The 15310-nt window shown below is 39.7% G+C and overlaps 1 protein-coding gene across 5 annotated transcripts in view; it reads left to right on the top strand.

Moving 5' to 3' along the window:
• Cntn5 (contactin 5) overlaps positions 1-15310 on the top strand; it is a 1231995-nt gene that overhangs the window by 869013 nt on the left and 347672 nt on the right. For all 5 annotated transcript variants that reach the window (XM_017595409.2, XM_017595411.3, XM_017595408.3 and 2 more), the window contains 1 exon segment: positions 871-1074. In XM_017595409.2, the coding sequence (XP_017450898.1) occupies positions 871-1074 (204 nt within the window).

The following is a 15310-nucleotide window of genomic DNA, read 5'->3' as shown; positions in this document are numbered from 1 at the left end:
TCAGTGGTCACTGGCTTCTCACTATCATCACAGCCACTGTCACTCAATGTCTCTTATAACTACTGAAAGCCAGCTCCCTGTGGCTGTGAATTCATTCCCCTGCTTGCTCTCCTCCTAGGATTAATCTGTCTCATTTCTCTCCTCTTCACTCTGGAGATGGAGAGACTGTTTAAAATATAATCTGCAGTCCAGCTTCAGCCCGACCGCTCTCCAGCTCAGTTAAGATATTTTAGTTTTCTTCTTTCTCTGTTTATTTTTCCTCCCATTCAGTACTCGTTACTCTATTGTCTAAATGTCCTTTGTTTTCCACATCACTTGGATAGCTTCATGAAAACATTAATTTGTTTTCTCTTTGGAATGATGTCTGGCCTGGGGTGATCCACAGCCAATATTTGATTAACAAATGAGTAAAATCTATTTTCTAGTCCAGCTGTCTCCTAACTGGAGAAGTTTGTATAGATCAGTACGATTAAGAGCACATATCCCATGTTTTCATTTACAACATATGCTGCCATCTCTCTATATTCTTCTATAGATTTGAGTAAAATTCACCTATTAAGTTGATGTAGAAGAAGAAGGCATCATCTCTTTAACTTTCAACTTGCGTGTTAGTTATGACAGTACTGAATATCAAGTACACCTCAGAATCAAAGGGAAAGGGAATAGACGCAGAGCATCAAGAACTCTGTGACCTCTTCCCATAGCCACAAACCAGAGCTGTGCTCTGAATAGAATATATTAAATTATTTGTATATCAAGTATGTGCGGCCTTGGATCCAAGATATGTTTAGCAAAGCCCTTGCTGTTTGAGCTTTGTCTGCCAGTTAAGTGATCTCTATTATTCAACAGCTAAATTCTGTGTGTTTTCAGAGATCATCTATAGCTGGGTCTTCAATGAGTTCCCTTCCTTCGTGGCAGAGGACAGCCGGCGGTTCATATCCCAAGAGACAGGCAACCTCTATATTTCTAAAGTGCAAACATCAGATGTTGGCAGCTACATTTGTCTGGTGAAAAATGCTGTAACGAATGCTCGCGTGCTCAGCCCTCCAACCCCGCTCACGCTTCGAAATGATGGTGAGTTGCAGACTTAAATGATGAGCATTTCATATGCAAAAATCAAGATGTATCGTTGCTCCTTTTCCAAGTACTTGACCTAATACAAATCAACTACAAGGCATCTATGCTATTTATAAATGCATTTCTTTAATCTGGGTTTGTGTATGCCACAGAATAAAAATGTTGACATGAGTGATGGAAAATGGCCCAGTGAGTAAAATGTTTGCTGTGCTGTGATTCATGACAATTCAAGTCCTAAGGACCTATGCACAAAACCAGGCACAGATGGCCTGTAATTCCAACTTCGGGATGCAGAGACAAGAACGTCTCTGGAGTATGCAAGCCAGCCTACCAAGCCAGTTGGCCAGGTAAACAGAAGACTGTCTCAGAATACAGGTGGAGGTAGGTTGAAGAAGACATATGACGTCAACCTCTAGCTTCCATACACTCATGCACACCCACACACACACACCCCACACATGCCTATCATACATCTACACACACATATACACACTCACATGCACATGCATGCACAGGCACACAGACATGCACCTGCACACACACATATACACATGTCCACACATACATGTATCCACATACACAGGCATGGGTATGATGGTATTACGGGAAATGGATAATTCACAGAGGATAAATACTGATCATAATGCTACTTAATTAATTATTATAACAAGCACCTGGAAAGGAGAGCCATGTGAACTCCACTGTTCTCTCATTCGTCCTTAGTGTCTGTCTGTAGCATATGTGTATTAACTGCATGAGTTCTATGAGCTCAGTTTTCATTGCATTTGTAGCTCATCTGCCTTCAAATTGAGTATTAAGCTTTTAATACTTCATTGTACAATTATAATTGTTATTACTTTTCCAATAATAGGAATAGTTGTAACTTTAGCTATTCAGTGCAGCCCAGGCAGGTGTAATGATGCTATAATTATAGGAATTGCCATCTCTTCACAGCGTCTTCACACTTAAACACCTCATTTGTATTTATAGACATTTACAGTTAGGCATTGCATTAAAAAAGTCAAGTGCTCGATTGTCGTTGATATATGATATGCAGATTGTTCTGCCGTGCAACAAAAATTATCTGTGAAGGCATTATTAAGAAGTGAACTAGAATTCGGATTGATTTTAAAGTATTAAAGAGTATATTTCAAGACTTTTTATAGTTCTTCTATATGCTTTTTTCCACAAGACAGTCTCTTGTAGCTAAAGCTAGCTGTAAGGTTTTCTTGCTCCCGTATGCCAAGTGTTTTCAATCTATACTACACCTGCTTTAAAATTCTTTTTTAAAAAATGCATACTGTTCATGGTGATGTGAATGACAGTGCCTCCTATAGGATCAGATATTTGAATGCTTGTTCACCAGAGAATGGAACTATTTGAGAGGTTTATAAAGATTGGGAGAGAGGTGTGGCCTTATGAGATGTGTCACTGAGGGTGACCTTTGAAATTTTGATCTCTCTCTCTCTCTCTCTCTCTCTCTCTCTCTCTCTCTCTCTCTCTCTGCCCATGGATCAAGGATTTAGCTCTGAGCTACTGCTCCAGCATCATGAGTGGTTATAATTTCAGAGGACTAAGCCTCAGAAAGTATAATCAATCCCTCAATTAATACTTTCTTTTATAAGACTTGCTGCGGTCATGCATCAATTCACAGCAATAGACACCACTAAGACACTTATGGAATGTACTGTTAGAGTTTTTCTATTGTAAGAGTTTGCTTACATATAAGTTATATATAAACTATAGGATATATAGTAATTCAAAATTTAGGAAGTCAACATATGTGTATACATACATACATATATATGTATATATATATATATATATAAAATGAAATATCCCCATAGTCATAAGAAGCCCAATATTGCAAGTTGCTAAATGTTACCAAAAGCCACATAGATGATGTCACAGATACATAGGCTAAAAAATAACAGCAGCAACTAAAATTTCGGTAAGAAGCTACTTGATGCTGTCTTTAACAATTGTGGCCATGTTCTCTACGTTTCTTAATAATTAACTTTGACAGCAAAACATGAGATATTTAAGAATCATTACTATAGCAATATTGAATAACTCAGTATTACATTATTCAAGATAATTAAGATGATTTGAGATATGTATCCTTAAAATGTTACTTTTAAAAACAAAATTTACTACTAGGCCCTGGAACCTGGTAGTGAGAGTACCCATGGATGTATGACTGAAGACATCGAGTTCCTGTCCACAAGAGTCCATCAGTAGCCAATAGTTCCACAGAGAGTATGACCCCCCTCTTTGATCTATGATTGATGGTTGACAAGCTCCGTTAGGAAACCACAGCTCCTGTATGATCATACTTGAACTACTGTGTTTTACCCAGAACAAAGCCTTCATCGAGCCTCCTCCTCATCCTCTCATACTTACATTCTTTCTACCCTCTCCCTCAGGAATCCATGATCCTGTCAGGCAGGTCTAAGTGTCCTCAGGACAGAACCATCCCTTATATTCTTATCACCCAAAGCAGCCATGAGTCTATACACTGCAATTCACTGTGAAGGGATGCTGCTTTGATTAGGGCTGAGAGTTGCATTTGTCTGTAGCAATTAGACAGTCACGTCAATTTAGACAGTAGCAATTAGACAGCCATGTCATTTTAAATTAAAAACAGTAGTAAGTTTTCCTCTTGGGAAACTTACTACTTAACAACAAGACTTTAACTGGGTTGACAGCCCCAGGCATGAGTTCATACTGTGGAGCAAGCTTCAAACCCAACCAGAGATTGCTCTGTTCCCCCACAATTCTCATGCTGCTTATCACCAATGGAGACATTTTTCCTGTTCCACTTATATTACAGTTCTTAGGATTGAAAATTGGGTAAGATCACTGATGCCTTCCACCCATTCCCAATAAGCTGTATGTTCTCCCAACCTTGTTAAATTCAGTACAACATTATACATGTTATATATACACACACCCACAAAGATATGAATATGAGGAAAAACTTGCAGGAAGATAGATAAGTAGCAGAGATGGGAGAGAGGTGCTAGAAAGTAGAGGTGAGTGTAGCATCAACACACTACATGTATGGATGAAACTGCCAATGAGAAAATTTAAAGTTATAAAAAAGTAAGTGTAAAAATAATAATAATAAATCCTTGCAGTGTTTTTTTAAATATTTGCTTTACAAAAAGAGCTACTAGCTTAAATAGCAATGCTCAGATATCAAGATAGCATTACAATATGCATAAAAATAAAGCTACTGGTATGGTAAGAAAGAAGAACTCAAATAAATAAGAAAAAAAGTGAAATTCAAGTCAAGCTCTGAATGATCGATATTGCTTAAGAGAATTTTATAAATGGAAACATTATAAAAATAATCAAGAGAACACAAGGGGATACCAAACCAAAAAGTGTAGAATGAGGAAGCTAGGGAGAGAAATTTTTGGTAAGATGCAGTACAGAGAGCAATGCTGGCTACGTTGTCTGTCACCTCTTTCCCTCTGAGACCTTACAGAAAGAAAACTGTCATCAGTGAGAAATCCAAAATAGGGCAGGAATCCACAACCAACCAGCCATGTTGATAGAACTCTGGCCTATAAAGGAACCACGCAAACTAAGAGATTAAAAGGTAAATAACCACTGGATTGTAGACTTAAGATGAAAGGGATCACAGAAAGAGCTGAAATCCATGTGTCCAAAAGAAGTCTAGAAACAACAACGCAAACAAACAAATTCCGTTGTCATGCAACTCAATGCCTTCTTTGATCCTCCAAAGAAAAAAGATACACGTGTGGAACCCATACTATAATTATATAAAATATCATAATTCCAGGATCCATTCACATTCTCTAGGCACAAAGCATTTGAGTAACATGGAACTCATTTCTTCCACATGAATGGTGGGTGCATAGTAAGCAATCTTCTTCTGATGCCTTTGTATTCGCTGTGTGAGATCCTTACCCTCACTTGAGAACATACCTTCCCGATCCAAACTCCTTACTGGGTGGTAAGTGCAACACGATTCACAGGCAACCAGCTCTACTAATGAACAAATGGAGAAATCTATATCAGCATTCCAGCTTCTAAAGCACGGTTTTTCATAAAATTCTAAGTTACCAATTGTGATTAAAACTTGCAAAAGTCATCCAGTGATTACAGTTAAATAACATGAGGATGCAAAAATGAAAACAAATTATTATTAAAAATTATTTCAATTCAAACACTCTCTTGGTCTTCACTATTTGATAATTGAAAAACATTTTTGCATAAGAGATATATTCCTAAATGTTCACCCTCACACATGTCAAACACTAAATGCATACACTAAAAATAAAACTAGAGTAAGATCATGGATGAATTCATGGATGGCACCACTGTCAGCTGCAATTCCCACTGGGTTTCTATCCTCTCAATGCACGGGCAAGCGTTTAAACTCCTCAGTGCAGAGGCAGTGTTTATATTCAATATTTTTGCAAGCTTGGCAAATACCTCTGTGGGGGTTTGAATATAAAAATTATATTTAAGCTGCTGTGACCATAGAGTTACCTATAAAAGTCATTTTAAGAACATTGAAATTTTACACTTTTCTGGAAAAAAAGTTTTCTAAAAATAATAAAGGATTATTATTATAAAAACACAGAAGTTTTTCCTTTAAGTTAAAGTAAAATTTTACTTAATAAACTTTTGGTTAGAAAATGCATTGTGTTACCTTGACTTTGTTCTAAAGCAAAATTTGAAATGAAATTTGCTTGTAGGTATTCTATCTGAGTTAATTCCCAGAGGGCAGGAGTGAGAGGCAGGGGTAGTACAGGATGGAATGGTGAAAATGCTACTGTATTATAAAGATAAGTATGTCTGTAGGAAGCCAGAACTGGCCCCATATAACCAGAACCATAAAGAATGAGCACCAACTGATCCCCATAGAGCACACTGAGGGTGTCCCAGAGCGGTTCTCTTGCAGCCTGTACCACTCTTTTCTAGCTTCACTTCCTAAGAGTGGCTATGCACTTGGGCCATGTGAACACTTGCTCAGAAGTTGCAAGCTCAGGAAACTGATCAAAGCTTTCATGTCCTGTTTATGTGGACAGTGATACTGGTAGGATCAGATACACATTCAGTACTGAGGATAGAAAAAGGAGCAAAAGAAAAAAAGATAGCAGTTGTCCTTGTTCAGAAAAAGAAGATGTAGCCTCACTACTAGCACCATTCTACATGCAGCCTAGTCTCTAGAGGCCTCACCACTCGACATCCTGATGAGGCCTGTCTCACCCATGACTAAACTGAACACACAAACATGTCTATTGACATGATCAGATTTTCAATATGGTATAAAGGGTAATGAGTCAAGTGTTTTTCCTCTACATAACAGACACGTAGGTACCCATTCTAACTACATTTCTCTCTGTCCAGTTTTCATTCTGCCATCTCTCCCTCAAACACTTCCACCTCTGTGAATTCCTAGCATCCCCCCTCCTCCAGGGTCTCATGTATCTGTCTTCCATGATCATGTCGCATAGTGTCTGCTCTCACAAGAATTCCCACTTTAATTAAGAAGTCTTGCTTTAAACTGTGTTTTCAACCTACATGTTTACTGCATGAAAGAGAGTGTTTTACAAACCATTGAATGTGATAGAGACACAGTTAGTGATTAAGAGCATGTACTACTCTTGAAACTGACCCGAATTGAATTGTCAGCATTCACACTGGGAGCCTCACAGCTCACAATTCAATACAAGATCTGCATCTCTCCTCTGGTTGCCTTGGTTACCTAAACTCAGGTGCACATATCCATACACAGACCTAGATACACACACACACACACACACACACACACACACACACACACAGACCTATGCGCGCACACACACACATACACACACACACACACACACACACACACACACTGACATTCTTCACTTTTTTAATCTTAAAAAATCATTTAAGTGTTAATGTAAAAACGATGAAAACATTTGGTTGAGTATTAACTAAAAGAAATGTATTGCTGTTATAGTGATATAAAATGTTCACATTTTCAAGGTGTAGCAAGTGTCGTTGAGTTGTGATAATGACTTTGGTTCTCTGGGAAGATATGGAAAGCTATATTTCTCCCCCAAGAACATTATGTATAAGACCAGAATACTCATTTCCTATTCAAACAAAGTCTTTCTCTTTAATACCCACATGCTTCCTAAGGCTACTTCTCACAGCCTCCTACAGTGCAGAGATCCAGGGCACACAACAAAAGGCTGAAAATAAGAAAAAGAACATTGGTGGGTAAAAAAGGGAAGGGGGAGTGGACAAAGGAGAGGGGTAGACAGAGGACAGGGCAGGTCAGGCTAGGAGAGAGGAGAGGAGAAGACAGAGGAGAGGGAAGGACAGGGAAGAGGATAGGAGAGGAGAAGACATGGGAGAGGGGAGGACAGGGGTGGACAGAGGAGAGTGGAGGACAGGGGAGAGGGGGGAGAGGGGAGGACAAGTAAGGAGAGTGGAGCACAGGACAGGATAGTGTGCTTTGGTCCCTATCCATCTCAGGAGTAAGATAACATAATAGAATCAAAATGCCCACTTTAGTGACAAGAGAAAGAAAGGGAGAGTGGGGTTTGGAATACTTGGAGAGAAACTGGCTTATATTACAGGATTCATCAGTTTCCACATGGAGAATAAATTAGAAAGCCTGCAACATAGATATACTTCTTAGTGTTGGGGAAAGTTGTAGGTTTGTATATTTAGTTTTACTGCTAATGAAGTCATTAGTTGCAAACATATGTATGGACATGTTTACTTTTTAGGGCAAGCAGTTTGTCAACAAGGCAATTACGTACAGAATTGGCTAATTACATAATCTAAGAATCAACTCCATCAATTCACTGCTTGGTACAGAGAGCAGTAGAGTCTGAAATCTACATGTATGGACACTGCAGTGGGTCCTACAGATGGTCAGAACAGGATGTGGATACTATTGGTGTTGGTTTGCATGGTTCAGAGCATTTCCCTACTCAATTAAGGATTATAAATTGAAACATTATTTTAAAATATCTTAATGAGCCTCCCTGTAGCATGCATGTCCCTAGGAGAGAAGGAAGGTTTGTGAGGATGAAAAGGTAGACTTTTGTTTGAGAGTCATATGTAACAAATCACTTTGACTTCCTAAGCATTACACATAAGACAGACTCTCCTCTTCCCCTCCTTTCCTCTCCACTCCCCTTCTCTTCTTTCCTCTCCCACTTCCCACATCCCCTCCCTCTCCATCCCTTTCTCTCCCCCATCTCTCTCATAAACTTGCCTAGAACTCACTCTATAACCCAGGATGACCCTGAACTTATGACACTCATTCTACCCTAGCTTCTTGAGTTCTGGGATTCTATGTTTGAGTGGAAATCCTTAGCTTTAGGTCTTTCTCAGCCCTGAAAATGGAATGCATTCTGGGAGACATGTGACCCCATGTAGAATGTGCCAGTTAAGCATTCTCATGTGCTTTTCTGTATTGAAATTTCTCGAGTCAGCACACGCCATCTCTGCTGCACCCCATCTTCCCATTTAATGACTTCCTATCAGACACTCAGATTTAGCAAGCCATTCAATATATTCTCAAAATCAAGAAAACACAACTTAGTTAAAAGTGTCAGTGTTTTCTCAGCTCTCATCCCCCTTAGCCTTGTGGTAGGCCACGTCTAAAGAAGAAAATATTTCTTGATTTCCCAGAGAGCATGTTCAGGAGAACATACAGGTGTACATATACACCTATATAGGTGTATCTGCACCTTTTACTCTTTCTTCTAAGCCTCCTTCTAAATCAACCCACCTGACTCTGTGTGTTGCTTAGATTCCTCCAGTATCTTCATCACAAGTGTACAAGGTTTGACTAGTCCTGTGAGGTCCATATCTGCAAACTCATCCCCAACTTCTCTGCTGTCTACTTCTACATACATTAACATGTCACCTTATACCATAATCTTCTTACTGTCCCTACCCAAACTCATTCTCAAATGTATTGCCACATTTCATATTAAACACACAGGATGAAACACAAATACAACATTAAGAAACTAGCTATAGCTTCCTGGTTGCTGCCACCAAGGAGAGCTCATAAGCAACACCACACAAGCAAACTTGAGCTTCGGGACCCCAGGCAAAACCAACTTTTCTGCTGCAAGCGACCTGACTGGTGACCTTGGAACACACAGAGGCAAAATTCCTCTAGGACCGGACACTTCCGGTTTTTAGCAGTAGTCACAATCTCGCGCTCCCTGCTTCCAGATCACTACTCCCAAAACCTGTGGGAGAGACAGTTCACCGCTGAGACAGGTGGGCACTCCTGAGACTGCAGAGCGGAAGAGACCACCAACACTGCCCACCCCTGCCCACATCTCTGGCCCAAAAGGAAACTGTATACGGCCTCTGGGTTCCCTTGGATAAGGGCACAGGAGCAGGAAATCCGCTGCTTCTGAGACACCGCCAGAACCTGAAGAGACAGACCGGATAGACAGTTCTCTGCACCCAAATCCCGTGGGAGGGAGAGCTAAACCTTCATAGAGGCAGACACACCTGGGAAAACAGAAGAGACTGCACTCTGCACACATCTCTGACTGGAGAGGAAAACACCAAATGGCATCTGGAACCCTGGTGCACAGAAGCTCCCGAAAAGGGCAGCACAGATCTTCCTGGTTGCTGCCGCCGAGGAGAGTTCATAAGCAACACCCGACGAGAAAACTTGAGCCTCGGGACCGCAGGTAAGACCAACTTTTCTGCTGCAAGCGACCTGCCTGGTGAACTCAAGACACAGGCCCACAGGAACAGCTGAAGACCTGTAGATAGGAAGAACTACACGCCCGAAAGCAGAACACCCTGTCCCCATAACTGGCTGAAAGAAAACAGGAAAAGAGGTCTACAGCACTCCTGACACACAGACTTAGAGGACAGTCTAGCCACTGTCAGAAATAGCAGAACAAAGTAACACCAGAGATAATCTGATGGGGAGAGAGGTAAGCGCAGGAACCCAAGCAACAGAAACCAAGACTACATGGCATCATCGGAGCCCAATTCTCACACCAAAGCAAACACAGAATATCCAAACACACCAGAAAAGCAAGATCTTGTTTCTAAATCATATTTGATCACGATGCTGGAGGACTTCAAGAAAGACATGAGAAACACAGGCAAACATAAATAAACAAGTAGGAGCCTACAGAGAGGAATCACAAAAATCCCTGAAAGAATTCCAGGAAAACACAATCAAACAATTGAAGGAATTAAAAATGGAAATAGAAGCAATCAAGAAAGAACACATGGAAACAACCCTGGATATAGAAAACCAAAGGAAGAGAAAAGGAGCCGTAGATACAAGCATCACCAACAGAATACAAGAGCTAGAAGAGAGAATCTCAGGAGCAGAAGATTCCATAGAAATCATCGACTCAACTGTCAAAGATAATGTAAAGCAAAAAAGCTACTGGTCCAAAACATACAGGAAATCCAGGACTCAGTGAGAAGATCAAACCTAAGGATAATAGGTATAGAAGAGAGTGAAGACTCCCAGCTCAAAGGACCAGTAAATATCTTCAACAAAACCATAGAAGAAAACTTCCCTAACCTAAAAAAGAGATACCCATAAGCATACAAGAAGCCTACAGAACTCCAAATAGATTGGACCAGAAAAGAAACACCTCCCGACACATCATAGTAAAAACACCAAATGCACAAAATAAAGAAAGAATATTAAAAGCAGTAAGGGAAAAAGGTCAAGTAACATACAAAGGCAGACCTATCAGAATCACACCAGACTTTTCCCCTGAGACTATGAAAGCCAGAAGATCCTGGACAGATGTCATGCAGACCCTAAGAGAACACAAATGCCAGTCCAGGTTACTGTATCATGCAAAACTCTCAATTAACATAGATGGAGAAACCAAGATATTCCATGACAAAACCAAATTTACACAATATCTCTCTACAAATCCAGCACTACAAAGGATAATAAATGGTAAAGCCCAACATAAGGAGGCAAGCTATACCTTAGAAAAACCAAGAAACTAATCATCTTGGGAACAAAACAAAGAGAAGAAAAGCACACATACATAACCTCACATCCAAATATAAATATAACAGGAAGCAATAATCACTATTCCTTAATATCTCTCAACATCAATGGTCTCAACTCCCCAATAAAAAGACATAGATTAACAAACTGGATACTCAACGAGGACCCTGCATTCTGCTGCCTACAGGAAACACACCTCAGAGACAAAGACAGACACTAACTCAGAGTGAAAGGCTGGAAATCAACTTTCCAAGCAAATGGTTGGAAGAGGCAAGCTGGAGTAGCCATTCTGATATCAAATAAAATCAATTTTCAACTAAAAGTCATAAAAAAGGATAAGGAAGGACACTTCATATTCATCAAAGGAAAAATCCACCAAGATGAACTCTCAATCCTAAATATCTATGCCCCAAATACAAGGGCACCTACATAAGTAAAAGAAACCTTACTAAAGCTCAAAACACACATTGCACCTCACACAATAATAGTAGGAGATTTCAACACCCCACTCTCATCAATGGACAGATCATGGAAACAGAAATTAAACAGAGATTTAGACAGACTAAGAAAAGTCATGAACCAAATGGATTTAACAGATATTTATAGAACATTCTATCCTAAAGCAAAAGGATCTACCTCCTTCTCAGCTCCTCAGAGTACTTTCTCCAAAATTGACCATATAATTGGTCAAAAAACGGGCCTCAACAGGTACAGAAAGATAGAAATAATCCCATGTTTGCTATCAGACCACCACAGCCTAAAGCTGGTCTTCAAAAACAATAAGGGAAGAATCCCCACATATACGTGGAAGTTGAACAATGCTCTACTCAACGATAACCTGGTCAAGGAAGAAATAAAGAAAGATATTAAAGACTTCTTAGAATTTAATGAAAATGAAGGTACAACATACCCAAACTTATGGGACACAATGAAAGCTGTGCTAAGAGGAAAACTCATAGCTCTGAGTGCCTGCAGAAAGAAACAGGAGAGAGCATATGTCAGCAGCTTGACAGCACACCTAAAAGCTCTAGAACAAAAAGAAGCAAATACACCCAGGAGGAGTAGAAGTCAGTAAATAATCAAACTCAGAGCCGAATCAACCAAGTAGAAACAAAAAGGACCACAGAAAGAATCAACAGAACTAAAAATTGGTTCGTTGATAAAATCAACAAGATAGATAAACCCTTAGCCAGACTAACGAGAGGACACAGAGAGTGTGCCCAAATTAACAAAATCAGAAATGAAAAGGGAGACATAACTACAGATTCAGAGGAAATTCAAAAAATCATCAGATCTTAGTATAAAAGCCTATATTCAACAAAACTTGAAAATCTGCAGGAAATGGACAATATCCTAGACAGATACCAGGTGCCGAAGTTAAATCTGGAACAGATAAACCAGTTAAACAAGCCCATAAATCCTAAGGAAATAGAAGCAGTCATTAAAGGTCTCCCAACCAAAAAGAGCCCAGGTCTAGGCGGGTTTAGTGCAGAGTTCTATCAGACATTCAAAGAAGACCTCATACCAATACTATCCAAACTATTCCACAAAATTGAAACAGATGGAGCACTACCGAATTCCTTCTATGAAGCCACCATTACTCTTATATCTAAACCACACAAAGACCCAACAAAGAAAGAGAACTTCAGACCAATTTCCCTTATGAATATCGACGCAAAAATACTCAATAAAATTCTGGCAAACCAAATCCAAGAGCACTTCAAAACAATCATCCACCATGATCAAGTAGGCTTCATCCCAGGCATGCAGGGATGGTTTACTATACGGAAAACAATCAATGTGATCCACTATATAAACAAACTGAAAGAACAAATCCACATGATCATTTCATTAGACGTTGAGCAAGCATTTGACAAAATTCAACACCCCTTCATGATAAAAGTCCTGGAAAGAATAGGAATTCAAGGCCCAAACCTAAACATAGTAAAACCCATATACAGCAAACCAGTTGCTAACATTAAACTAAATGGAGAGAAACTTGAAGCAATCCCACTAAAATCAGGCACTAAACAAAGCTGCCCACTCTCTCTCTACTTATTCAGTATAGTTCTTGAAGTTCTAGCCAGAGCGATCAGAAAACAAAAGGAAATCTAGGGGATACAGATTGGTAAAGAAGAAGTCAAAATATCACTATTTGCAGATGATATGATAGTATATTTAAGTGATCCCAAAAGTTCCACCAGAGAACTACTAAGTCTGATAAACAACTTCAGCAAAGTGGCTGGGTATAAAATTAACTCAAATAAATCGGTAGCCTTCCTCTACACAAAAGAGAACCAAGCTGAGAAAGAAATTAGGGAAACGACACCCTTCATAACAGACGCAAACAATATAAAGTACCTCGGTGTGACTTTAACCAAGCAAGTAAAAGATCTGTACAATAAGAACTTCAAGACTCTGAAGAAAGAAATTGAAGAAGACCTCAGAAGATGGAAAGATCTCCCATGCTCATGGATTGGCAAGATTAATAAAGAAAAAATGGCCATTTTACCAAAAGCGATCTACAGATTCAATGCTATCCCCATCAAAATACCAATCCAATTCTTCAAAGAGTTAGACAGAACAATTTGCAAATTCATCTGGAATAACAAAAAACCCAGGGTAGCTAAAACTATCCTCAACAATAAAAGGACTTCAGGGGGAATCACTATCCCTGAACTCAAGCAATATTACAGAGCAATAATGATAAAAACTGCATGGTATTGGTACAGAGACAGACAGATAGACCAATGGAACAGAATTGAAGACCCAGAAATGAACCCACACACCTATGGGCACCTGATTTTTGACAAAGGAGCCAAAACTATTCAATGGAAAAAAGATAGCATTTTCAGCAAATGGTGCTGGTTCAACTGGAGGTCAACATGTAGAAGAATGCAAATCGATCCGTCCTTATCACCCTGTACAAAGCTTAAGTCCAAGTGGAAAAAGGACCTCCACATCAAACCACATACACTCAAACTAATAGAAGAAAAAGTGGGGAAGCATCTCGAACACAAGGGCACTGGAAAAAATTTCCTGAACAAAACACCAATGGCTTATGCTCTAAGATCAAGAATCGACAAATGGGATCTCATAAAACTGCAAAGCTTCTGTAAGGCAAAGGACACTGGTTAGGACAAAACGGCAACCAACAGATTGGGAAAAGATCTTTACCAATCCTCCAACAGTTAGAGGCCTTATATCCAAAATATACAAAGAACTCAAGAAGTTAGACCTCAGGGAGACAAATAACCCTATTAAAAAATGGGGTTCAGTGTTAAACAAAGAATTCACAGCTGAGGAATGCCGAATGGCTGAGAAACACCTAAAGAAATGTTCAACATCTTTAGTCATAATTGAAATGCAAATCACAACAACCCTGAGATTTCACCTCACACCAGTAAGAATGGCTAAGATCAAAAACTCATGTGACAGCAAATGCTGGCGAGGGTGTGGAGAAAGAGGAACACTCCTCCATTGTTGGTGGGTTGCAGTCTGGTACAACCATTCTGGAAATCAGTCTGGAGGTTCCTCAGAAAATTGGACATTGAACTGCCTGAGGATCCAGCTATACCTCTCTTGGGCATATACCCACAAGATGTCCCAACATATAAAATAGACACGTGCTCCACTATGTTCATAGCAGCCTTATTTATAATAGCCAGAAACTGGAAAGAACCCAGATGCCCTTCAACAGAGTAATGGATATAGAAAATGTGGTACATCTACACAATGGAGTATTACTCAGCTATCAAAAACAATGCCTTTATGAAATTCATAGACAAATGGTTGGAACTGGAAAATATCATCCCGAGTGAGGTAACCCAATCACAGAAAAACACACATGGTATGCACTCATTGATAAGTGGCTATTAGCCCAAATGCTTGAATTACCCTAGATGCCTAGAACAAATGAAACTCAAGACGGATGATCAAAATGTGAATGCTTCACTCCTTCTTTAAAAGGGGGAACAAGAATAACCTTGGCAGGGAAGAGAGAGGCAAAGATTAAAACAGAGACAGAAGGAACACCCATTCAGAGCCTGCCCCACATGTGGCCCATACATATACAGTCATCCAATTAGACAAGATGGATGAAGCAAAGGAGTGCAGGCAGACGGAACCGGATATAGATCTCTCCTGAGAGACATAGCCAGAATACAGCAAATACAGATGCGAATGCCAGCAGCAAACCACTGAACTGAGAATAGGACC

Source organism: Rattus norvegicus, chromosome 8 (genome assembly GCF_036323735.1).
Source record: "Rattus norvegicus strain BN/NHsdMcwi chromosome 8, GRCr8, whole genome shotgun sequence".
Classification (NCBI taxonomy): domain Eukaryota; kingdom Metazoa; phylum Chordata; class Mammalia; order Rodentia; family Muridae; genus Rattus; species Rattus norvegicus.
Note: the sequence above shows the minus strand (reverse complement) of the source record. Positions and strands in the feature narration are given on the sequence as shown.